The sequence below is a fragment of the Dermacentor silvarum genome, chromosome 2, assembly GCF_013339745.2.
Source record: "Dermacentor silvarum isolate Dsil-2018 chromosome 2, BIME_Dsil_1.4, whole genome shotgun sequence".
NCBI lineage: Eukaryota > Metazoa > Arthropoda > Arachnida > Ixodida > Ixodidae > Dermacentor > Dermacentor silvarum.
In genome coordinates, this window is record NC_051155.1 from 93,143,253 (window position 1) to 93,168,061 (window position 24,809).

Below are 24,809 nucleotides of genomic sequence, written 5' to 3' on the forward strand. Positions count from 1 at the left end.
TTTTCGCCCGGTGCGAATAGCAAGTAGTGCGTTTGCTGCGCGAAGTTTGCCCCATCGTCGCAGGCTAGCGTATGAGCTACAGCGTTCATAGCCACGGCACACTGAATGGCACCGTCAGGATCCTGACGTCAGGATACTGGAAGATGTGGTTAAACGAGCGTCTGTCCCATAGCGAGTCCAAAGGGCAACTGCTGATAACAGCGCTACCGCGAAATCTACGTCACGAGACAAAGGGGCACAGTGATTGGTGGGACGTGCCACCGCCGGGTATCGCGACACTCGTGAAAGACGCATCGGCGGTGGCGAGGGGTATAACAATGGGCTATCCATCATCCGTTTTGGCACCTGTGCTAAGGGACAACTGGCGGGAAACCGCCACGCACATGGAGCCAACCACCACGCACATGAAGCCGAAAAAGTTGTTCTACGCGTCGTTTCGTCCGCGGACGCGATCCGCCAGAACCTAGCCATATACAGCTTCGCTGTGAAATATGACTCGGGTAAAGCAAGGCCTGAAATAAGGTTAGCTCAGAACGTAGCAGAGTAATTACCGATGACGTCATGAGTAAAACGGAAAAGAAATCCTTCGGCTTGTTGTAACCACGTCCAAATCCACGTGTGAGAGGCAGCTATCACTAGAATGCTTTATATATAGCATTCCTGATTAAATCAAGCAGGCTAGGTGACTATTTGTCACCGCCCCGATTCAAAGGGGATGCAATTAAATCATCATCAATATCACCTTTACGCAGATCTTGAGGCAAGTGTTGTGCTGGTTGCATGCGGCGGAAGTAATTTTGGCGACGGAAATTAGGAGTGAGATTTGCAGACCATCTATAAGACACGTGCAGAACCCATCAAATGTCTTGGCTATGTTTTGGGGTACTTTTTACTTATGAAAAATTGGGTCTGGCTACTTTTGGCTACATTTTGAGATTATTTGGCTATTTTTTGTTGGGGCCATCTGGCAACGCTGGCGCTCGAAGGCATCAGTGCCCGATCTACCGATAAGATGGACAGACCTAAGGAAGTGCTCTCTCCCGAGGAAGAAGAGGAGCGTCGGCGAAGGAAGCGGGAAGCCCATTGTGAGCTTATCAAGCGGCGTTAAAGTTAAAGCTATAGAAAAGCCAAGCTAAAGGTATAGAAAAACCAAGTTAAAGCTATGTAAAATGCCACGGTTAAAGCTATAGAAACAGCCAAGTTAAAAGCAGTGAAGTCCATCAGCTCCGCTGTTTCCCCAGTCTTCGCATCTCAATTGTGAAGCTTGCCGAAATTGTGACCTTAGCTTGAACTTCGAAGTTAGAAGGTATCCGTTCTCAATCTAACCCATTCATATCGCGAAACATGTCAGTCACCGCACTCCTGTCAAATAAACACGAGCATGAATGCTCCTACTAGAACAAGACAAAAACGCTATCGTATAACTTAAGGAGGTATCTGATAGCCTGTTTAATTATGTTATTGGTTTTCCACCCTCACTATACATGTGCTGATACTAGTCGTACTATAGAACAACAATTGAAATAATAATCTTTTAGGACACGAAAATCGCTTAGCAATATAGCTAGACTAAAAAGCCATCTAAGCTGAAGGCGTCCTGATGCATCCTTCGCAGGGATGTACAGAAGAGTCCGAGTGCATTACAGCACATTTGTAAGTCGACACGGAAAGACACTACTCCTTTGATCTTGCTTATTATTGCGACGGTTTAATAAACAAGATTCACTACGCAAAGGTAATTACACCGTTCTTCATTTTATGTATTGATTATGTTTATACATAAAAGAAATGCGGACAATTTAGGGGAGAAACGCTTCACTTTGACATTTGATAATCCTCTTAGAGGGGCATCTTTTTCTCTTTCCAACATCAGATGTCTTTCGTATTTGCAGGAGCGGCACCTATGCGACGCAGTGCTCTACTCGTACTGTCCGAAGCCTGGGCGGGAGTTCGTCTTCGACCCGCTGTCGAGAACTTGCATACCGACCATGAAGCACAGCGTAGAACTGTGCAACCAAAGCCCGAACAGGTTCAACGACAAAGCAGAGTGCAATGCGGCCTGCGTGGAAACGGAGCGACCGTCCGACAAATGCTTCGACAGGCCTGTCTTCGCAAAGTGTCAACGGTAGGAAGCTTAGTGATTTTAAAGTGCGACTTTCGTATAATTGTGAGGAAACGCCGATTACTTTTTTCTCGTTACTTAGGGCCGTATAACGTACAACTATTCAATTATGATTTTATTCCAATCTCCTGGCGTCAAATTTACGTAACCACCGACGTAAGCATTGGACGGTGACACGCAGCGTTGTTTGAACAGCCCAATCAATCGCTCTCACTGTTTGTAGGAGGTCAGTCTGGTTTGTTATGATAGCAAATAGAATTGCCTACCTTGACGTATTCTTTTTATTGCGATAGCAATTATATGGACACCCAAAGCAGATTTCTGCAGTCGTCGTCGCCGTGAGGTTCCGTATGACGTCAACGGCGATGAAGTCGTCGCCGCGCGCCGGACCCTGTATGTGCAAGTGAAAGGGCGCGAGGTACGATCACTTTCACGGGGAGCGAACGCATGGCGGAGAACAAACGCGCGTTCTGCGCCGTGCCCCCTGAAGGGCTGCAGAATTAAGCGTCTCTTTCCTCCTTTGCAATCACCATATATATATATATATATATATATATATATATATATATAGAGAGAGAGAGAGAGAGAGAGAGAAATAGAGAGCGAAAACACGACTTCTTCCGTCGCGCGAAAGGCCGTGGGGGGACGGGAGGGAGGGAGGTGAGGCGACGTTTAGCTGCGGCACCAAATGCATATTCATATAAAACATTGCGAGGCGAGAAGGTTGGCGCTGAGCCGTGCTCCCTCAAGGGCTGCAGAAGATAGCGTCAACCTTTCCCTTTCCACACGAACCACTTCAACACACAGGCGAGAAGGTGGTAAAGACTTCCGACGCTGCTCGACGAGTTTCCCTATCTGATCTCGTTGAAAACCTCCGAGCCTCCCGCAGAGGCCCTGGCAAGAGCCATCAACGCCGCGCGCGTTCGGCCTGAACGCGGGCAAAACGACGACGGCGTCGACAACAGTTCTGCGCGTTGCTGGTGCTGCTGCATGTCCAAGTTTATACAGCTGATAAAACTACTATCCTTACTCCGTATAGGTCTCTACGAAGTTGCTATCGCAATTGATGCTTCGCCTTTCGGGTGAAACTGCGGCATTTTTTTTTCAATTAGCTGACAAGAAGCTAAAAGCGCACATACGTAGAAAATGTTTCTTTGGGTCCAAGCTAGCCCAGGAAAAATAGATAATCGGATGAGGAAGGCGGTTCTGGCGTCTGCCATTGGTCCTCGTCCCCTTGTTTAAATCGTTCTGCCAGGTGAAAAATTGTGGCGGCGGGCAACGGAGAGTTAGAAATGCCTATATTGCGGTTCCTCAGCTAGCTGGCAGAGCCATGTCATGTTAAGATGCCGAAAGTAGCGCAATGCAATAGCCACTAAGCAACCCGGACGGCCCACACATACACAAACGCATGTACGCGTACGCACACCGTTAGTGCATACGTCCACACAACACATCCAACCATACGTACGCACACACACACACACACACACACACACACACACACACACACACACACACGCACGCACGCACACACACACACACACACACACACACACACACACACACACACACACACACACACACACACACACACACACACACACACAACACACACACACACACACACACACACACACACACACACACACACACACACGCACACACACGCACGCACGCACACGCACACACACACACGCGCGCGCGTTGTTAAATGCATTGGCATGTGTTTCTTTTGCTGTCACACATACCGTACACGCACACACACGCACGCACACAAAAACACAGAGAGAGACGGGCAGACAAAGTCACCTTTCCTGGCGGTCCGGTCAGCGTTCCGGCATTTGTGTGTTTAGCCCTGCAAGCTGCGCGCCACTGCGAAATCGCCATATGCGCTCAGACACGGCACTTCGTGTACGACTCAGAGAAGGCTAAAGTGTAGTTTTGCAAGCATCGGAACTCTTTTCGTGGCAGTGACAAGAAATACCTTTATTTATTATCTGTTCAATGATATTCCTCGTGTAATTATTGCTCCAACGGTTTCACTTATCAGATGGAATGGTACATATGCGGCATGGTTGCGTGTGACGGTTCCGTGCTTATGTAACGTTCATAAACTAATTGATGCTGCTGACGCCCTCTGCAAGGAAGAGCGGTTGGAGGACAGCACATGACACCGTAGGGGGGGAGGAGCGTTCTACTTTGGCGATGGCTGCGTACGACACGACTGAGCTCTGCCGCGCTCGCTGTATCTTGAAAGCGATTTGCGATGAGTACCGAGTCTACGTGCACCGAGGGTTTATAGCTTCCTGTTCGCGTTGATGCGCGAGGCAGCACAAGGGCTAATTCGGTCGCTGCTGCTGCCGCTCTTAATCACGCCAGCGTTTAACACTGAGTGTCCGTGCTCATTGCGATGTGTTTATGTCTGCCTGTGCGCGCGTGCCGCCATGCTTGTTAATTTAGTTAGTAAGCGAATGTTTACGAGTTTATAAGGCGTGTAAAACTGTTATCTTATTTCGTATAGCTTGGTCCTGTCAAGCTGCATGACACTTTCATATTTGGAACTTTTGACACAAGTGACGCGGGAGACATGGTTTATTTTGGCAAGAGCTGCTGCAGTTAGAGATTATCGCTGCAGTAGCAGTTCTCTGACAGACAAATTTCATCACTGCTGAGTATAAAATCGTTTCGCGAGCATTAACGTCGACGCACTAAAAGCACTAATATTCGCCATTGTGCGTTATGAAATTAAGAGCTGCGCGCGAATTTATTTATAGACCCGTAAAGGCCCATATGACGGCCAATATGGGTTATAAAGGCCCATATTTTTCTTTGCTATACACTGAATGTTCGTGCATGGATTTGCTGCCCTTTAGGCTGCCACTAAGATGTACCAAATCGCCCAACAGCCTGTTCTCCTGGATCCATAAAAATTTCGAATATGTGTCTTTTGGCAAAGGAGTCCTACTAGAAAGGAGATACTCCTTTGTCTCGTCTCACTATGCGTGAACACCTTTGCGGTGCTATATGCCAGCTAGTTCAAAGGCCTGTGGAGTGCCTCTCTATAAAGGATAGTATGAACCCATGTCAGACAAAGAATACGACAACGCGCGGCGTCCTCATCCCTGAGTAGTCTTCTCTTATATGCCCTTCGTTACTTTCTTAGCGCTACTCAGATACCCACTGTCTTAGACGAACGAGCCGGAATTCCCGCCTTGACATTTCCAAACTCCTTCAGGGGGGACACGGGTCCTGAGGACGAAAAAAACTACAAAAAAATCGATTTTTCAATATTGTGATTTTCGTTTTCTTCATACCATCGCGCACCTGCCAGCAAAAAATTGGCTCACAATGACGCGTCGTTGAGCAAAAAAATGCCGTCTTTATTCATCGGAGCACTTGCTTTCGCTTACGAAAACGCCGAAAATGGGCCCTTCTTGCGCTGTCCGGCACGCCCTGACTGCTCGCCGGAGCCCGGCCATCTTGGTCTCATTTGAAAGAGCATCTTTTCGGCTTGCTTTCCCGCCATAAACAAACCTCCCATGGTACCACGGGAGAGCACTGCCGGGCAAAAGCAAGAGAAAGAACCGCGCCGTATCACTGATCCATAGCTATCACATGACTGAACGACGGCTTGTGATTGGAGCGTGGGACTGGCAACACTGGCGATCAAGCGCGGGCGGCCGAAGACGCGCACAGGCAACGCCATTCCGCCCGTTTTGTTGTTCCGCGATCGTGATCAAGATGCCGAACCGTGCTCGGAAGTTCCGCACACTGCACAAATTCGGCAAACGGCGGAGAAAACGTGCTGTGCAGCCCGAGGAGTCATCGCAGTCACCAGCGGGGTCATCGAAAGAGCCGAGCGGAACAGCAGACTGGCAGACGCCGCGATGTAGCAGCCCAACACAAAGGCAGCCGCCGATCGCGACAGCCTCTGACAGTGGCAGTACGCGGCCAGATTGCTGCAAAACATCGCTGTTATCGACGTTGACATCGGCAGACCTCGACGGAAGAGCGGAAGAGGTGCCGCGACGAAGGGGCGGTGCGACACAAGTGCAGCCGGCGATCGCGATAGCGGCCATGGTGGTGTCGGAATCAGCTGACAGCGGTGATACTCCGTCAAGGCACCAGAAAACATTGCAGCCGCTTGCGATTACAACTGCAGACGGTAGTGATGCAACAAAAGAACTCGCAGCTGGAGAAAGCGTGACGGCGATTATGGACGCTGCTTCCAGTACGACGGGCATGCGCAAGCGAACGGACCGTGTGAGGATAGACTCGACCTTTTTGACAACGGCTGACCGCGATATGATCGAGCGGCGCGCGCAGCAAAAAGTAGCGGAACTTTCTTCGGTCTCGGCGACGGATCGCAAAATGAATTTTCTCGCAAGCGAGTGCAGCCCCGAAAGTGCGTCGACCACGACGTATACCATTGTCGACCTCGATATGGTGAACAACTTACTGCACGAAGTTTCTTCTTGCAAAGTGTGTCATGAAGAGTTGACAATCGAACGTGACGCACGTGAGTACGGCGTAGCCGTAAAACTAAAAGTTAAATGCAGCAACTGCGGGGAAGTTGGCTCGAACTGGAGCTCGCGTCGAGTTCGCGGTGGTAGCAATAATTGCAGCCCGTTCGAAATGAACATTCGCATGGCGCGTGCTATGCAAAGCACAGGCAATCAATGGCCAGACAGCGCTGAACGATATTTTTGCCGCTATTGGCATTTCGCACCGAGGCCTTCACAATAAAACATGTCAGCAGTATTTGAAAACGAAGCTGAAGCCAGCAGCAACGAGAGCCTGTGGTGGACATATGAGTAAATGTGCAGCAATAGTAAAGAGCCTCTACAAAGACCTCAATTTTGGCAACCCAGGAAACATTGCTGTCTGTTTTGATGGAAGCTGGCACACTAGGGGGCACACTTCCCACATAGGAGTGGCCACTGTGATAGAGATTTTTTCAGGGTATGTGCTCGACTTTGTAGTGCTTTCCAATTTTTACCTTGGCTGTGAATGTGACCCGAAACCTGAGAGCCCGGAATATGCCGAGTGGAAATCTAAACATTCATGCCAGAAGAACATCTCGTGCAAGGCTGGCCAGATGGAAGTAGAGGCGGCAATGATTTTATTTCAACGCTCCCTCTTGCTTCATGGCCTCAGGTATACAACCATGCTTTGTGATGGTGAGAGCCGGTCGTACAATGCTGTCAATGAAGCCAAAGTGTACGGCTTCATAAATGTTGAGAAGGAGGACTGTGCAAGCCATGTGCAGAAACACATGGGAACTGCACTGCGGAACCTTGTACAGAAGCACAAAGGGGAGAGCGGAGAGCGCATCAGTGGCAAAGGCCGCCTCACTGGCGACCTTATCACAAAGTTGACCAACTACTACGGTTGGGCTCTCAAATCCCATTCTGGAAATGTGGATGCAATGCACACGGCAGTATGGGCGACATATTATCATGTAACCTCCACTGACAACAAATCGAACCACAGCCTATGTCCCCGTGGCCCAGATTCATGGTGCAAGCATAACGCAGCCATGGCAATACATGAGCCCACCCCAAAAAGCAACTACAACTTGCCAGAGGCTGTCGGCACTGCACTACGTCCTGTTTACGAGCGTTTGTCTGACAAAAAGCTCTTGCAGAGATGTCAGAGAGCCAAGACACAGAATGCCAATGAGGCATTGCAATCGGTCATCTGGAGCCTGGCACAAAAAGACAAGAATGTGTCTGTTTGCCGTTGAGGCCGCTGTGGCAGAGGCTGTTCTGCGCTTCAACGTCGGAAACCAAGAGTCTAGCTCACTTATACTGCATGAACTGCAACTAGAACAAACATGCCAAGGTAGTCAGAGGGCAGCCGAGAAAGACAATCGCCGTGCAGTCAGCTCGGACAGGAAGCGCTCATCTTCGGCAGCATTCCAGGCAGCCGCAAAGAAGAAGCACAAACAAAAGCCTGCTTCAGATTACTCACCGGGGGCTTTCTGAGAGATTGTAATTACTAATGCTGTGGCTTTCAAGCGTAAAATGCGTATTTATGCAGTCTCTTTAGTTTTTTGCGTTTTTCTCAAATAAAGAATTTACCATGTTTTGAATTTTGGGATCAACACTGTGTCGCTAATACTCAATCAATTCTCCTGATTTTTTTTGCTTGAATGCTAGAGAGTTAGAGTGTGCAAGAAAACTATAATATGGTGTTTTAGGATACTGCAACATTTTAAAATCATATAGAAATATCCAGCGAATATTCAGTTATGAGACTGCAATATAGGAACTTCATAACTTTGGCTAAAATATAGATACAAGCATTAAATTGCATATGTGCACTCTTTGAACATTCGGGAACATACCTTTAAAATTTGAGCTCTGTTGATGCATTACTTTTTATGCTAGTCGCATCCCAAATTTATAAGATAAGAATGGTAACTTTTTTTAGATTCATGTAGAGAAAAGATAATTGCATATTAGTAATCAGTACACAAAGTTGAATATTCCCTGAAAAATTCATGCATCTAGGGTCAATAATAAATTTTTCTCGGGACCCATGTCCCCCCTTCAGTAACGTGCTCCCTCGGTCGTACTCATAGTTTATAGCCATATTTTCTGATGTGACAGTGCGAGGAGCCCTTTCAGTCCTGTAATTAAGCCAGCTGGCTTATTCTCCTTCGTGTCTATAGCCACGACCTGAAGTACAGCCCGTGGATCTTCGACGGCTACGCCTGCCGGCCGTGGCACTTCCCAGCCGGCAAGTGTCCCTCCCCCAACGGCCACATTTTCGCCAGCCAGAGCGAGTGCTCGGCGCGATGCATCAACGGCAGCCTTGACGCGGGTGCTTGTTTCACGCCCGGGGCGCAAGCCTGCCCATTCAAGGAGTTCAGATTTCCGTACTTCGCGGTCCCCACGGCCGCCGGGTCTCGGCGATTGCGCTGCTCGCGGGCTTCGGCCTTTGTGCTTCGAATGCATCGCTGTCCGACCGGCACGAACCGGTTCAGCACGGCACAGTCCTGCAAAATGGCTTGCTCCGGTGGCAGCGACGATGACCAGCAGTGAAGAGTCGAAGTCCCACGCTGTGTGACTGCAGCCTCTGCGTTCGACCACGCATTCGATATAGCATGAAACGGCCAGCAGAGTGATAGCGCGAATAATAAATTACAGGCATTATACTTAGACGGAATGGTGCCACGTGAAATGTTTCTAGGAATTTGTTGCTGTGCTAGTTACTGCTTCGTAAGTACCAAGATTGGCAGAGATAATGAAATAAAAAAAATTGTAGAACCAACATTGAGTGATTGACAGCATTTTAAGCGTCCCTCACCATATCATATGTTGTGTAGTAACGCACAAAAATGCTTGTTACCCACTTACATATTCACATATCTACACGTTTAGTGCATTTTACTGAAGCTTTCGTTAAATGTGCGTGCCTTCTTCCTTTCTTCCGACTTTCTTCTTATATATCCAATTCAGCTTTGTTGATATGGCATGCAGCTAAAATGCACATGTTGGAATCAATGCGAAGCGAAGGTTTATTTATTGATCATGACTATGTGATGCTGTTCAGAGATTCTTTCGTTTCGTTTAACGAATTTTGCATAGGAATTGTACTGGGAGATGTCCATTCCGGAGGATTGACCAACAAAGGGCACACCATCAATTGCACATACTGACTGGCTAAATCAAAGCATCCGTTAAATGTATCCAAGATCTATTAACACATGGGTGTGCTTTAGACATGCTTGTGAGCCGACAATATAAAGGAAGCTTTTATGAAGTTATATTTCTTTGTTATACAAAAGAGGTAGGCATACTTGGTGGGCATACATACATACATATATACACACATACATACATACATACATACATACATACATACATACATACATACATACATACATACATACATACATAGAGACCTGTTCACTCGTACTTTCATTCGGCGCCTAGTAGCACCTAGTGCAAAACATTTCACAGCTTATCCACGGGGTGAATGATGATGAGTGGGCGAAGCTCCGCTGGAGAACGGCGATGGCATTGCCCCGAGCCTGCTCGTTCCTGATGGCCGATACCGTGACGAGGTTGTTGGCAAACCACAATCTGTCGCAGACATTGCAGCTGTGGCCGAAACTGTTGTCTAGAAAGTCGCGCTTGAAACGCGCGTCTGCGCCTTCGGGCAGAGCTCGCTTGAGGCGCTTGGCAGCAGCTTCCCGCGCTCGCGCAGCCTTGGGATCCGCCCGCCTGTACGCGCGTTTCCTCGCCGCTTCTCAGGCTCTCACAGTTTCTGTATCCGCTTCTCGGCGTCGCCGTGCACCTTCTGCTTCGCGGGCTCGAACGTCGGGATCCGTTTCTCGGCGCCTCCGTGCAGCTTCGGCTTCGCGCGGCTCGCACCTCCGGGTTCTGTCTGCGAGTGCGCGCTGCAGCCGCTTTCCGTGCCCTCCGCTCCGCCGCCTTGTCTTTCATATATGGCGCAGCGACTCCGAGCGAAAGAGGAAGCGCGCCAAGAGCGAGCGCATTTTATAGCTCTCACCCCTAGCAGTCTCCCATCGCCCTGCATCGAAACATCTCGAACGATCGCCTCCATCTAATGATCTAGTGATCGCTCATCACGCTATGCGCTCCCATACATCTGAATGGAGCGAGCGCCGCAGCGCCATCTCGTATTTTAATGCGTCAATTATGCTGCGCTAGCCCCATCTAGTGATATCCCTTCACACTAGCCTTTAGCATGTATCTCTATGGAGCGAGCGCCACCAACGCCATCTAGTGATCACTTCACGAACTAGACGAGGTGGCTACGACGGAGGAGAGAATGACCCACGGCGTAAGGAGCTTCGCCCTAATAAAGAAAAGCCTACTAGCACCTGGTAACTTAAAGGGCTACAAATTGGCAGTAAACGACCAGAAACTGACAAACCGCAATTGGGGAGGGGGGGGGGGGGGGCAACGAATTTGATAACTTTAAGAATGTGGACACAAACGAATCGGCCGCCTATCAACAAAAGCGCTCGCTGTGTTGGCAGTGACAAGTCAACCTGTATAAAGGAAATGGACACATTAGGTAATATCGACTGCATGGTGTAGCGGCAGCCAACAAGATATTGGAAAATCTCTCTGAGGTTCGTAATTCGCAAACTATCGGCTCCCGCAGGCTAACTATTAATTAAAGGGTCCCCGAACAACTTTTATCGAAGTGGAGAACGACATTTGGCGTGAAAATATGCTATTTCAGAATCACTTTGCAGCCAAAAGTACTTCAATGCTTTCAGCGGAAGAGGAGTTATCGGCAATCAAACGCGGCCTCCATTGTGCTCCCCGTCCTCCTCCAAAGCCTTGCACTGCTAAGACTACGGCGGAGACGTCATCGTGACGTGCGAGACATCAACGTGGCGCGCAGATCAAAGGTCCGTTTCGGGGCCTACGCCGCGCTAAACGTAAGCAAAACGTGGCTGTCCTCAGAGAGCCGCAGTGCGCTTAGCCACTGGACTCGTGGTGGCACCTCGCGGCGGCCGCGGTGTAGCCGACCGCAGCGACCAATAGCAGCCGCGTATTGTAGTGCGCTTTATGGCGAAATAAAGCACACAGAAAAGAGCGAGGATCATGGGGTTTTTGAAACGAGAGCGTTGCAAAGGTGACTTCGCACTCCGCGTGCGAGCTCCACGGACCGCGTACGTCAGCAAAACTTGGCTGAGATGTTCACAACCGCGTATGCTACCCGCGGACTGTGTTATTTCACCAAGCCCGAGGGGTGGTTCGGGGCCCCTTTAAATACCGAAGCAGTGATTGGAAAGTTCAGTGTAGTTAAGACATATCAGCAGTAGTAGTTCATAACACAGGCGGTCGGCGTGTTTGACTGGCTTCCCCAATATAGGCCTCAACAAAACGCCAAGAAGGAAACGCAGTAAAGCATAAGCTCACCGTTTAACCACTTGACCTGGTTTCAGTTCTTTTACGCTTTCTTTTGTAAATTTTAGTTGACCTATTTGCAACAAGAAGAAGAAGAGGGTAAACTTTATTATTAAATCAATCAGATTTGAGTCCGGCGTATTTTTAGTGGGTCTGGGCACCCGCCACGGACGCGTTTCCGAGACCTTGTCTCGAAGCGGCTTACTCGGCTCGCTGGACGGCCCAGAGTTGTACTGTCAGGTTCGAGCTGAGCAGTGCGGTGTGAGGTGCGCCGATCCTCCCTATATACGGAGGTAATCTCTCTCTACGTGAGCACCGGGTTGGTGGTGTCGGCGTCCTGCCCTGCCCGGAGGGTCATCGCTCGGGCATGGTAATCGGCTATGACGTTGCCGGCTACCTCTGTGTGGGCAGACACCCATACGAGCTCTACGGCTCGCTCCGGTGCCCTTTTCTTCGTTAATATCGCGGCTGCCTCTGAAGAGATCACCCCTTTCCTGTAGCCGCCGTAAGCTCTTTTGGAGTCGGTAACCACTACCCTGGCGCCCGGTTGGACGAGCGCCAGGGCTATGGCCACTTCCTCTGCTGTCGCTGACTCTCTGGTGTTGACTGCAGCGCTGTTTATCAACCGTTCCCCGTCGGTTACCACCGCCGCTGCTTTGCTGCTGCCCTTGACGAGGGACGCATCCACGTATAGGACTCCCTCCAACCGCCGCATTTTGTAATTAATCGCCTGAGCTGTGGCTTCTCTGCTGCCATCATTTTTCTCCGGCGTCATGTTTCGGGGTAAGGGCTTGTAGGTGATTGTCGTCATCCATTCAGTTGGGATGTACCTCTTGATTGTTGCTCTCTCGCTGCGCCACCCTATCTTATCCAGCACCGCGCGGCCATGATTTGTCTGGCTCAGGCGGAGTCGCTGGTTAGACAGGTGGGCTTCTATGAGTTCGTCGACTGTATTGTGTGCCCCCGTGGCTTGAAGGCGCTGGGTCGACGAATAGATGGGTAGGCCGAGGGCTTGCTTCGTGGCCTTTCTGATGATGGTATCGAGTGTATTCTTTTGAGTCATGTCTAGATTGAGATACGGGGCCGAATATGTTATCCTGGATGTTATGAATGCCTGCACTAGTCTGAGGGCATCGTCTTCCTTCAGTCCTCTATTTCTAGTTGAAACCCTTTTCAGCATGGCTAAGATCTCCGCGTTGGTCTTCCCCTTGGCGATGGCGGCGTGTGCTTTGCCATTGTCTTGTATTAGGAGTCCGAGAATTCTACATGTGTCCGTCGGCTTGACTGTGGTGCCGTCAATTTGGATGCAGATGTCTGGTGGGGGCTGCTTGCGGGGCTTTCCTGGTTGGATTACGAGGAGTTCCGGCTTCTGCAGCGAGCAGCTGAGTCCACAGGTCTTCGCGTACTCGTGCACTGTGGGTGCTGCCACCTGAAGTGTCTCCTCCATCCAGCCGTCGGAGCCCGCTCGCTCCGTCCATATTGTCACGTAGTAGTGACGCTGAAGAAAACAGTCGTAAAACTGTGTACGATGAAACTGGTTGTTTATTGGGCGAACCTGTGCCCACAAAAGCAAGGTACACTCAAAGCACAACGATAGCGGCGAACACAGTCGGCGATCGTCGAAAATCTGATCAGCGGCGAAACGCGTCGGCTTTTATACCTGAGTCATCGAAGGTTCCAGATTAATCCCTGATGCCCGCGTGTCTTCCAGAAAGTTCTAGACAATTCGCGTCGCTCATACAATCAGATTACATGGGCGTCGGTGACCACAGACGACGGATAGAAGCATTGATAACGTCCGAGAAGCTTCCAATGCAGGCGCGTCCTGCGCTGAGCGATAACGTTTAACATTTGTCAGCCAATGTTGAAAGCGGCTACCGGTGAAAGATAAACATGTGTACGTGTCAATACCCTCCCCTTAAAAAGCATCGTCCCGATGCTACAAACAAACACGAAAGCGAAAACAAAACCATGCGTAATAAACAAAATAACAAAAAACAATAACAAAGTAACAAAGTACCTAAGTTTGTCAGCGGGCGTAGAAAGGCTTAAGACGCACCACGTGGATGACTTCAGGTCGTGCCCGGCGCCGCTGTGATTGCGAAATGCCGTCTGGCACGACCTCATAGTCCAGTGCGCCAATACGTCGGGTGATCTTATATGGTCCGAAATAGCGACGTAACAGCTTCTCGCTAAGTCCTCGTCGGCGTATCGGAGTCCAGACCCAAACACGGTCACCGGGCTGGTACTCGACGTAGCGTCGTCGAAGGTTGTAGTGTCGGCTGTCGGTCCTCTGCTGGTTCTTGATGCGCAGGCGGGCGAGCTGTCGACCTTCTTCGGCACGATGCAAATAGGTGGCAACGTCGAGATTTTCTTCGTCGGTGACGTCCGGTAGCATGGCGTCAAGCGTCGTTGCCGGGTTCCTTCCGTAGACCAGGTTGAACGGCGCCATGTGCGTCGTTTCTTGCACGGCCGTGTTGTATGCGAAGGTCACGTACGGAAGGATGGCATCCCACGTCTTGTGTTCGACGTCGACGTACATTGCCAGCATGTCGGCGATGGTCTTATTTAGGCGCTCGGTGAGGCCATTCGTCTGCGGGTGGTAGGCGGTGGTCCGGCGATGGCTTGTGTGGCTGTATCGCAGGATGGCTTGAGTTAGTTCTGCCGTAAAGGCAGTACCTCTGTCGGTGATGAGGACTTCTGGGGCACCGTGACGCAGGAGGATGTTCTCAACGAAGAATCGGGCTACCTCGGCAGCACTGCCTTTGGGCAAGGCTTTTGTTTCGGCGTAGCGGGTGAGGTAGTCCGTAGCTACGACGATCCATTTATTCCCGGACGTCGACGTCGGAAAAGGCCCCAGTAAGTCCATCCCAATCTGCTGGAACGGTCGGCGAGGTGGCTCGATCGGCTGTAGAAGTCCGGCTGGCCTTGTCGGCGGTGTTTTGCGTCGCTGACAGTCTCGGCATGTCCTTACGTAATGGGCGACGTCGGCAGAGAGGCGAGGCCAGTAGTATTTTTCTTGTATCCTTGCGAGCGTGCGGGAAAAACCGAGGTGTCCAGCCGTTGGGTCGTCATGGAGAGCTTGCAGAACCTCTGGACGCAATGCTGAGGGTACCACGAGGAGGTAGTTGGCTCGGAGAGGCGAGAAGTTCTTCTTTAGGAGAATGTCGTTTTGCAAGAAAAACGACGCCAATCCTCGCCTGAACACCTTCGGCACAGTGACGGTCTTGCCTTCCAGGTAATCTACAAGGTTCCTTAGTTCCGGGTCGGCTCGCTGTTGTTCGGCGAATTCGTCGGCACTGATGGGTCCCAAGAAAGTGTCGTCATCCTGGTCATCCTGTGGCGGCGGTTCGACGGGGGCGCGAGACAAGCAGTCGGCGTCAGAGTGCTTTCGCCCGGACTTGTAAACGACGGTGATGTCGAATTCTTGAAGTCTCAGACTCCATCGTGCGAGGCGACCTGAAGGATCCTTCAAGTTAGCTAGCCAACACAAGGCGTGGTGGTCGCTCACAACTTTAAAGGGCCTGCCATAGAGGTAGGGGCGAAACTTTGATGTAGCCCAGATGATGGCGAGGCACTCCTTTTCTGTTGTGGAATAATTTGCTTCCGCCTTCGATAGAGACCGGCTAGCGTAACTTACAACCCTTTCTAGTCCATCAGTCCTCTGCACAAGCACGGCGCCGAGTCCTACGCCGCTTGCGTCGGTGTGGACTTCGGTATCGGCATTTTCGTCGAAATGCGCAAGGATGGGCGGCGATTGTAGGCGTCGCTTCAGTTCTTCAAATGCTTCGATTTGCGGCATCTCCCACTTGAACTCGACGTCGGCCTTCGTGAGGTACGTCAGTGGCTCGGCGATCCGTGAAAAATCCTTGACGAAGCGCCTGTAATAGGCGCACAGTCCCAGAAATCTACGCACTGCCTTCTTGTCAGCGGGCAGAGGAAAGTTGGAGATGGCCGCAGTTTTCTGAGGGTCGGGGCGCACTCCAGACTTGTTGATGACGTGGCCCAAAAACAAGAGCTCCTCATATGCGAAGCGGCACTTTTCTGGCTTTAACGTGAGTCCGGAGGTTTTGATTGCTTGAAGAACTGTTTCAAGGCGCCGCAGGTGTTCTTCGAAGCTTGAGGCAAACACAACGACGTCGTCCAAATAGACGAGGCAAGTCTGCCACTTCAAGCCTGCCAGTACTGTATCCATGACGCGTTGGAAAGTCGCAGGTGCCGAGCAAAGACCAAACGGCATGACCTTGAACTCGAACAGTCCGTCTGGTGTTATAAAGGCCGTCTTCTCCCGGTCCCTCTCGTCGACTTCGATTTGCCAGTAGCCGGTTTTGAGGTCCATCGACGAAAAATACTTTGCGTTGTATAGTCGATCCAAGGCGTCGTCAATCCGTGGAAGGGGGTATACGTCCTTCTTCGTGACCTTGTTGAGGCGACGATAATCGACGCAGAAACGTAGGGTTCCATCCTTCTTCTTCACTAACACCACGGGGGACGCCCACGGACTCTTGGACGGCTGGATGATGTCGTCGCGTAGCATTTCGTCGACTTGTTGCCTTATGGCCTCGCGTTCGCGTGCCGAAACTCGGTACGGGCTCTGACGCAGTGGGCGGACATTTTCGTCGGTTATGATTCGGTGCTTGGCGACAGGGGTTTGTCGAACTTTTGACGACGACGAGAAGCAATCCTTGTATTGCAGGAGCAGAGCTTTTAGTTGTTCTTTCTTATGCCTGGGAAGGTTCTGATTAACGTTGAAAGTTGCTTCAGGTATTATAGTCGTCGTTGCGGGTGCACTGGAATCCGTGAAGGCGAAAGCACTGCTGGCTTGTACTATTTCGTCGATGTAGGCAACCGTGGTGCCTTTGTTAATGTGCTTGTATTCGGGGCTGAAGTTCGTGAGCATCACCGTTGCTTTCCCTGCACGTAGCTCAGCTATGCCTCTAGCGACGCAAATTTCACGGTACAGCAGTAAGTGATGATCGCCCTCGATGACGCCCTCCATGTCTGCAGGCACTTCCGTACCGACGGAAATCATTACGCTGGAGTGAGGCGGAACGGTGACTTGTTCTTCAAGCACATTCAAGGCATGGTAACTGATGCATGTATCCGGCGGTATCGCTTTGTGTGTTGAAAGCGTTATCGACTTGGACCTTAAGTCGATGACTGCACCATGTTGGTGTAGAAAGTCCATGCCTAGGATGACGTCCCTGGAGCAGTGCTGCAGGATTACGAAGCTCGCCGGGTAAGTGCGGTTGTTTACCGTGACTCGCGCTGTGCAGATTCCAGCCGGCGTTATTAGGTGACCTCCCGCTGTTCGTATATCGGGTCCTTGCCAGGCCGTCTGCACCTTCTTTAACTTGGCGGCGAACGCGCCACTGAAAACTGAATAGTCGGCGCCAGTGTCGACGAGAGCGGTGACGTTATGACCATCGATGAGCACGTCTAGATCGGTAGACCGGCGTCTGGCGTTGCGGTTAATTCGTGGCGTCGGATCACGGCTGCGTCGGCTTGCTCTGCTGCTGCTACGTCGCGTCGGAAGGTCTTCGTTCGGCGGCGATGTGCTGTCAAGGCTGTTGCTAGGCGGCGTGCTGATATCTCGTCGTGATGATTCGCGAATCGTCGTCGTCGTCGGCGGCGGAGGATCTTCGGCATTGCGTCGTACAGCAACCGCACCTCCATCGGTTGCTGCTTTTAGTTTCCCGGGTATGGGCTGGGAGATCGGCCCCGGGTTGGGCCGGCATACAGGCGGCGATGCGGCGAGATGTAGCGGCCTGGTGACGGCGAGCGTGAGGGCCGTCGTGGTTGCCACTGGGCTCCGGCAAGGTAGTCGGCGATGTCACGTGGTCGCTCGCCAAGCTGTGGACGTGGCGCGTTGACGGCGAACCCTCGTAGGCCCATCTCGCGGTATGGGCATCGGCGGTAGACATGGCCGGCTTCCCCGCAGTGATAGCAGAGCGGGCGGTGGTCGGGGGCGCGCCAAATGTCCGTCTTCCGCTGGGAGCTGCGCTGGGCGACGGGCGGGCGTGCTGGCGGCGGCGGCGGTGGACGACGGAACTGCGGCGTTACGGGGCCCTGGCGCGAGCGCGGAGGGGGGCCTTGACGACGGGCGACGGCGGCGTAGGTCATCGCTTGCGGCTGTGGTTGAGGCGATACCGGAACTTCTGGCACTTCTAGTGATCGCTGAACCTCTTCTTTAACTATTTCAGCGATTGAAGTCACCTGAGGATGCGATCTTGGGAATAATTTCTGTAGTTCTTCCCGTACAACCGCTCTGATCGTCTCGTGCAGGTCGTCGGCGCCTAGAGCTTGAGCTTCGGCGTAGTTTGTCAGTGCACGGCGGTTGTATTGCCTGGCTCGCATTTCAAGGGTCTTCTCGATGGTTGTGGCCTCCGAAACAAATTCTGCCACAGTCTTGGGCGGGTTGCGCATCAATCCAGTGAATAGATGCTCTTTGACGCCCCGCATCAAGAACCGAACTTTCTTTTCCTCTGACATATCGGGGTCGGCGTGGCGGAAGAGGCGAGTCATCTCCTCCGTGAAGATTGCGATGTTCTCGTTCGGCAATTGCACTCTGGTTTCTAATAAAACTTCGGCCCTTTCTTTTCGCACGACATTCGTGAAAGTCCTCATGAAGTTCTCACGAAATAGGTCCCACGTCACCAGGGTGGTCTCTCTGTTCTCAAACCAGGTCCGAGCAGCATCATCTAATGAAAAATACACATGGCGCAGCTTGTCGTCGTCGCTCCATTTGTTGAACGTCGCGGTCCTCTCGTATGTCTCCAGCCAGGTTTCAGGGTCTTCAGCCGATGATCCACGAAAAGTCGGTGGCTCCCGAGGTTGCTGCAGCAGGATGGGGGACGCTGGTGCTGCCATTTTGGTCGTTGACTTGGCCTTGATTGCAGTGGTCTTTTCGGGAAGAAGTCCGAACTCCGGCACAAGTCCTTGCTGCCTACGGCTAGCTCGCTGGTCCTTGGCGACGTTGGTCTCGTTCTCCGGTTTTGGGCTTGGGTCGCGGCTTTGCGGGGGCGTTCGGTGCATGAACGAACTAGCACCTCCACCAGATGTCACGTAGTAGTGACGCTGAAGAAAACAGTCGTAAAACTGTGTACGATGAAACTGGTTGTTTATTGGGCGAACCTGTGCCCACAAAAGCAAGGTACACTCAAAGCACAACGATAGCGGCGAACACAGTCGGCGATCGTCGAAAATCTGATCAGCGGCGAAACGCGTCGGCTTTTATACCTGAGTCATCGAAGGTTCCAGATTAATCCCTGATGCCCGCGTGTCTTCCAGAAAGTTCTAGACAATTCGCGTCGCTCATACAATCAGATTACATGGGCGTCGGTGACCACAGACGACGGATAGAAGCATTGATAACGTCCGAGAAGCTTCCAATGCAGGCGCGTCCTGCGCCGAGCGATAACGTTTAACATTTGTCAGCCAATGTTGAAAGCGGCTACCGGTGAAAGATAAACATGTGTACGTGTCAATATAGTAACATCGTCCGTGTAGAACGCGTGTCCGATTCCTTCGATTTGGTCTAGCAATCGTGGCAGTGGCAGTAAGGCCAGATTAAACAGGAGGGGTGATAACACTGCTCCCTGTGGGGTGCCCTGCTCCCCCAATTCAATGGGCTCTGATCCCTCTTCACCCATTGAGATTCGTGCCTTGCGGGAGGACAGAAAGTCTTTGACATATTCGAAAGTGCGCCTCCCGCACCTCGTCTCATTGAGGTTAGTGAGTATACTAGCATGAGTAACATTGCCAAACTCCCCTTTGAGATCTAGGGCGAGAATACCCCTGAGGCTGTTTCGTGTTACTCTTTTGATTACCAGCTCTTGAAGCTGAAGCATGACGTCCTGTGTTGATAGATGCTTGCGGAACCCGAACATCGTCTTCGGAAGTTGGTCGGTGACCTCAAGGTGTTCCTGAAGGCGATGGAGTACCATACGCTCCATCGCCTTGCCAACACAAGAGGTCAGGGATAATGGCCTCATGTTTTCGATCGCGGGGGCCTTACCCGGTTTGGGAATGAATCGCACCTCGGCCTCTTTCCACTCCGGCGGGAGTTGAGAGGTTTCCCAAGCCTTATTTATATGTTCGAGAAGAGATTGTGCCGTCCTAGCGCTCATGTTGGCGAGCAACCTGTAGGTGATGGCGTCTCTCCCCGGTGCGCTTTTCTTGTTGCTCTCGTCAATTGCTGTCCACATCTTGGGGATCGTGAACGGCCTGTCCAGGTCTTCATTGCTGGGTCCTGTGTATTCTCGCGGGATCGGTTGTTGCCCTCGCTCCATTTGAAGATAGTGGTCTTCTAGTGCCTTCATAAGCCGGTCGCCGTCTCCGTCGTATGAGTTCATGACCTTCGTCAGAAAACCGGTTGTTTGCTGTCTTGCTGCCTGCGGGGTCTATGAGGATGCCTCAGCAGTTTCCATGTCTTGCCTTGAGTATGTGATACGCCTCTTGCGATATGCGCCCATTTGCAAAATTGCGAATTACCGTTTGCGAATCGCAGATCACGTATGTAGCCTTGGTTTGCGTGAGGGCCAGTGCTGTGGCCGCTTCCTCTGCCGCTTCGGCATATGCCGTGTTCACGGTGACGCTCGTGAGGTGGTTACCCCGGTGGCTAGTAACTGCCGCCACGAAACTCTTCCTGTCTCGATAATGGGCTGCGTCGGTGAAGAGTGCCTCCTTGTCGTTGGAGTAAATTTGGTTCATGTGTTGTTCCCTGGCTTTACGTCTCCCCGTGTGGAGTTGGGGCTGCATGTTGCGAGGCAATGGGGGCACGTATAGTTGCTCGCGCATGGTTCTTGGAATTTCCACTTTGATGCCATGCTGCCTGTGGTATGTGATGCCGAGCTTTTCGAGCACGTGCCTGCCCGGGCGAGTCTTGGATAGGCGCTCGAGTTAGGACACTTGTTGCGCCTCCACGAGTTCCTCGAGAGTGTTGTGCAAGCCTAGTTCTAGGAGCTTGGTGGTGCTCACTCCGGGCACAAGTCCCAACGCACATTTGTACGCCTTGCGTATGAGGGCGTTGAGGTTGTTCCTTTCCGCAACCGTCCAGTTGTGAAACGCTGCCGTGTACGTTATTTGAGAACTAACGAAGGCTTGTATAAGTCGTATGACGTTGCCTTCGCGCATGCCCGCGTGTTTGTTGGTGATGCGTCGGATGAGCTGCATCGTGTTAGTGGCCTTTGCCGTCATCTTGCGAAGTGCTTCGCCATGGCCGCGCTTGTGTTCAAACATCATTCCTAGTACCCGGATCTTGTCTACCACAAATACATCTCGATAATGAGCATTATGCTTGCAGCGCAAACATCAGTGCCTAGTTAAGAGTGTGCGGCTAACTACATTTCAATTCATTTAAGTCATGTGGTTTTATTTGGTAAAATAAAGTTTGGCAGGGATAACCCTTATTCGTTCAGCAGAAATACCGATATTGCAGTTTGATAACTATCATGTAAATGATCGACGAAGTGTAGCGGCTTGCCGCATGACATTGTCCCGCAGTATGCGAAGCAGATGACCTCTATTGCGAGAGCAATTATACGAGCACTCGAAGTGCGTGTGTGCCGTCATCTTGCTCTGCCGGTATCGGCGGCTCACGTGCGGCGCGCGCGTCGAGGGTTAAAGGTCTTCAGAGACGCGAGAGACGCGCAGCGCATTCGGATGCAAAAACAACGAAGTGGACGCAGCCTCACGCTCCGCTCAATGGGCTCTGCAGCGGGGCCAGGGCACAGTTCTTCCTTCCGCTGCAGGCATATGAGCGTTGTACGTAAACATTGGCAATTTCGCCCGAAGGGCAAAGTATTTACTACGGTAGCAATGCTTAGCGTAGCGCTTGAGCACGTCGAATGGTGCCCTAGCTATTCGCGGGTGCGTCAAAATTGCAGGCACCCTTAAAAACTTTACCACGCCGTGTAGGGTCTCTAATGACATTGCTCACAGGCGCCACTACGCTGCCTGTAAAGAACCGCGCCAGTAAAACTACATTGATTTCAGGTTTGGGGGCTAATATTGTTTCGCACTTTTATTATTTGGTAGCCGGCGAAGATATAATATTAAGGTCTTGCGCTGTGACTGTTTTGATTCATGACATTTGTTTCGGGGCTGCCATTCTCCCAATTCTGAGAACTAATTTAGTTAAGAAAGTAAGGCCATGGTCTGAGCCGCTTTGGCGGTTGAATAGTATAGCAATTTACCTTGCATATACACAGCACGGATAAACGTATAGTCTGCACATACTTGTATTCGATGACAACCTAAGGATTATCGCACATAGACGCTTCACCCACACAAGCGTAGTGCGCCTGCTCTTCACCTTCGAAAGAGAGCTGAACTAGCTGGACTCCGCTCACAGTTTGATGACTTTGGTCACCAATGTAAATTCTAGGCTAATCAGAAAGTGAAAGTTAGTCGTTTCAAGCTACAGTATTACCTTTGGCTGAGCAGTGACATCACGATGCCCTATAAAATATGCCTATAGACGTTTAGCTGTCACCCTGAAACCAGTGACACAACGACCGATCTGTACTGAAAAAATAGCTGATTTGAGCACGCGAAACCGCTTGACATCAGGTAAATAAGCGAATATAATTGACTGGTGCACGTATGTAAGCTTTCTTTAAGTTGGACAGTGTGCATATACCATTGTAATTTTAGGTGGTCACCGACTATGAATACATGCGGAGCTCCACGCCAAGGTTGAGGGCGCGAATTCGCCTATAGTGTCCATATAATTGCTATAGCAATAAAACAGCGCCGTTCCATGCTGTGCAGCGATGTGCGTATACCGCAACATGGTGTATACAGTGGTCTGAGCGGCAGGCAGAGTACGCAAGCTACAAACGCTGGCGGTTGTTTATTCTGTCGCAACCCTTTTCAGTTGAAGTTGGTCCCTGCAATGCTGATGACGGCATTGGTCAGCACTTTGTTAGACATATATTAGCTGACTGGACGCTGTTTCTGCTGCTACGTAGCAGAAGCAGCACCCACGCGTATTCGTACCACACTCTGAGGAGCTTCACTGCAACACTGAATCTTATCTCCTTCAATGCTTCCTCTTTTGCACAAAGTGTTGACTTTTTGAAAATAAACAAGTAAATGTAGATAATGAACATTACGCTAGCATGACAAACATCAGTGTCTAGTTAGCAGTGTGCTGCTCTTTACATTTCACTTCATTTAAGGGATGCGCTTCTGTGTGCTAAAATGAAGTTGGGTAGAGATAACCCTTATTAGTTCAGTAGAAATGCCAACATTGTAATTCGATGACCATAACGTAAATGATCGACGAAGTGCAGAGAAAAATATGTTAGCAAATACTTGTGCACACAAATCGCAAAAATTGTTTAGCTCCGGGAACGAGCGAGACGGATGATTATTCTCCCGACTTCGTAACAAGGCTTATAATACGTTGGTATAGTGTGTTCGTCTCGCTGGGAATGCGCTTTGCCTTGTAATACTAATGCGGGTGTTTTGGCTCTGACAGCAGTTTCTTGGTTCGCGGATGCAATATACACTCCGAAAACATCTGCTGTCACGAAAAATTACGAACACGTTTTTGAAGACTAATATCTCAAAACTGGCACTTCCCTGAGAATTTATGCTCAATAGAAAGAGTTTCGATATTGCCCTGTTTCTTCTCTGCAATCTGAAGATATTTTATAGCATGCATAATTGAAAAACATTCGTAATTATGTAAGGGAACATCATAATTTACCGCAGGAGTATTGCTCACCTAGAGCCACCTGAACAGTAAAAACAAGGTTTTCCAGGGCGTGTGCTTTTCTAATATTTGGTCGGACTCAAAACAAAAAGACCCGTTTTATGCCACCGCACAGGAATGGCATCCCAATTTGCAGAGAAGCAGTTTCTTTCCAGCAGTATGCCTTGAATTAGGAATTTCAGTTGCCAGGTATTCACCACATATCTTAAAACGTTTCCTGCATACGACTGGCCCTTTTGAAACTTTTCCCACATACAACACTTACGGCCACTTATAAGGAAATGTTTAAAGGCAGTAAGTAGTTCAAAAAATTAATTATGGGGTTTTACATGCCAAAACCACGATCTGATTGTGAGGCACGCCATGGTGGCGGACTCCGGCAATTTGGACCACCTGTGGGTCTTCTTTCTGAGGTTTTACGTGCCAAAACCACCACCTTGGGTTCTTTAACGTGCACCTAAATCTAAGTACACGGGTGTTTTTGAATTTCGCCCCCATCGATATGCGGCCGCCGTGGTCAGGATTCGATCCTGCGACCTCGTGCTCAGCAGCCCAACACAGTGTGTAGTTCATCAGCACAGATCTTGTAGTGCACAGCACAGGTGCACAACATACACGGAACACACCACAACACTCAACTAACTAAACTATCTCATTGAGACTAGGGTCTCCGAGGAAGGATTTAAGTGCCTTTGTTTCGCGAGATGCGCAAGCAGCGTTAGTGTGTGGGTCAAAGAATGACAGCCTTTGAGGGCACCAGGGAGACCTACTACAGACCTCGTATAACCCACAAAACTAGAAAAAGAACGAGGGCTCAGTAATATTTGCTACGCTTGTAATTAAGCCAAGTACGTCCAAGCTTCGTCCCGTGATACACAGTAAAAAAATAATTATAATAACATGGGTACAGAATGCATAAACGCACTGCTTGCACGTTTACTTGCCGCGTGAGGTTGGGGGGGGGGGGTCTAACTTGGCACTACGATAACAGCTCATCGAACGCAGGCAGGCTTTTTCGCAAAACTTGCGCTCATTCTAAACCCTGCCCGCAATCCTGACTATTTTT

The 24,809-nt window shown here is 50.5% G+C and overlaps 1 protein-coding gene across 1 annotated transcript; it reads left to right on the top strand.

Annotated features, from left to right (window-relative positions):
- Positions 1-1,895: 1,895 nt before the first annotated feature.
- LOC125943092 (uncharacterized) lies at positions 1,896-9,380 on the top strand. Its single transcript, XM_049661464.1, has 2 exons — positions 1,896-2,125; positions 8,799-9,380. The coding sequence occupies exons 1-2, from the start codon at positions 1,989-1,991 to the stop codon at positions 9,169-9,171; spliced, it is 510 nt and encodes a 169-aa protein (XP_049517421.1). The 5' UTR covers positions 1,896-1,988; the 3' UTR covers positions 9,172-9,380.
- Positions 9,381-24,809: the final 15,429 nt, after the last annotated feature.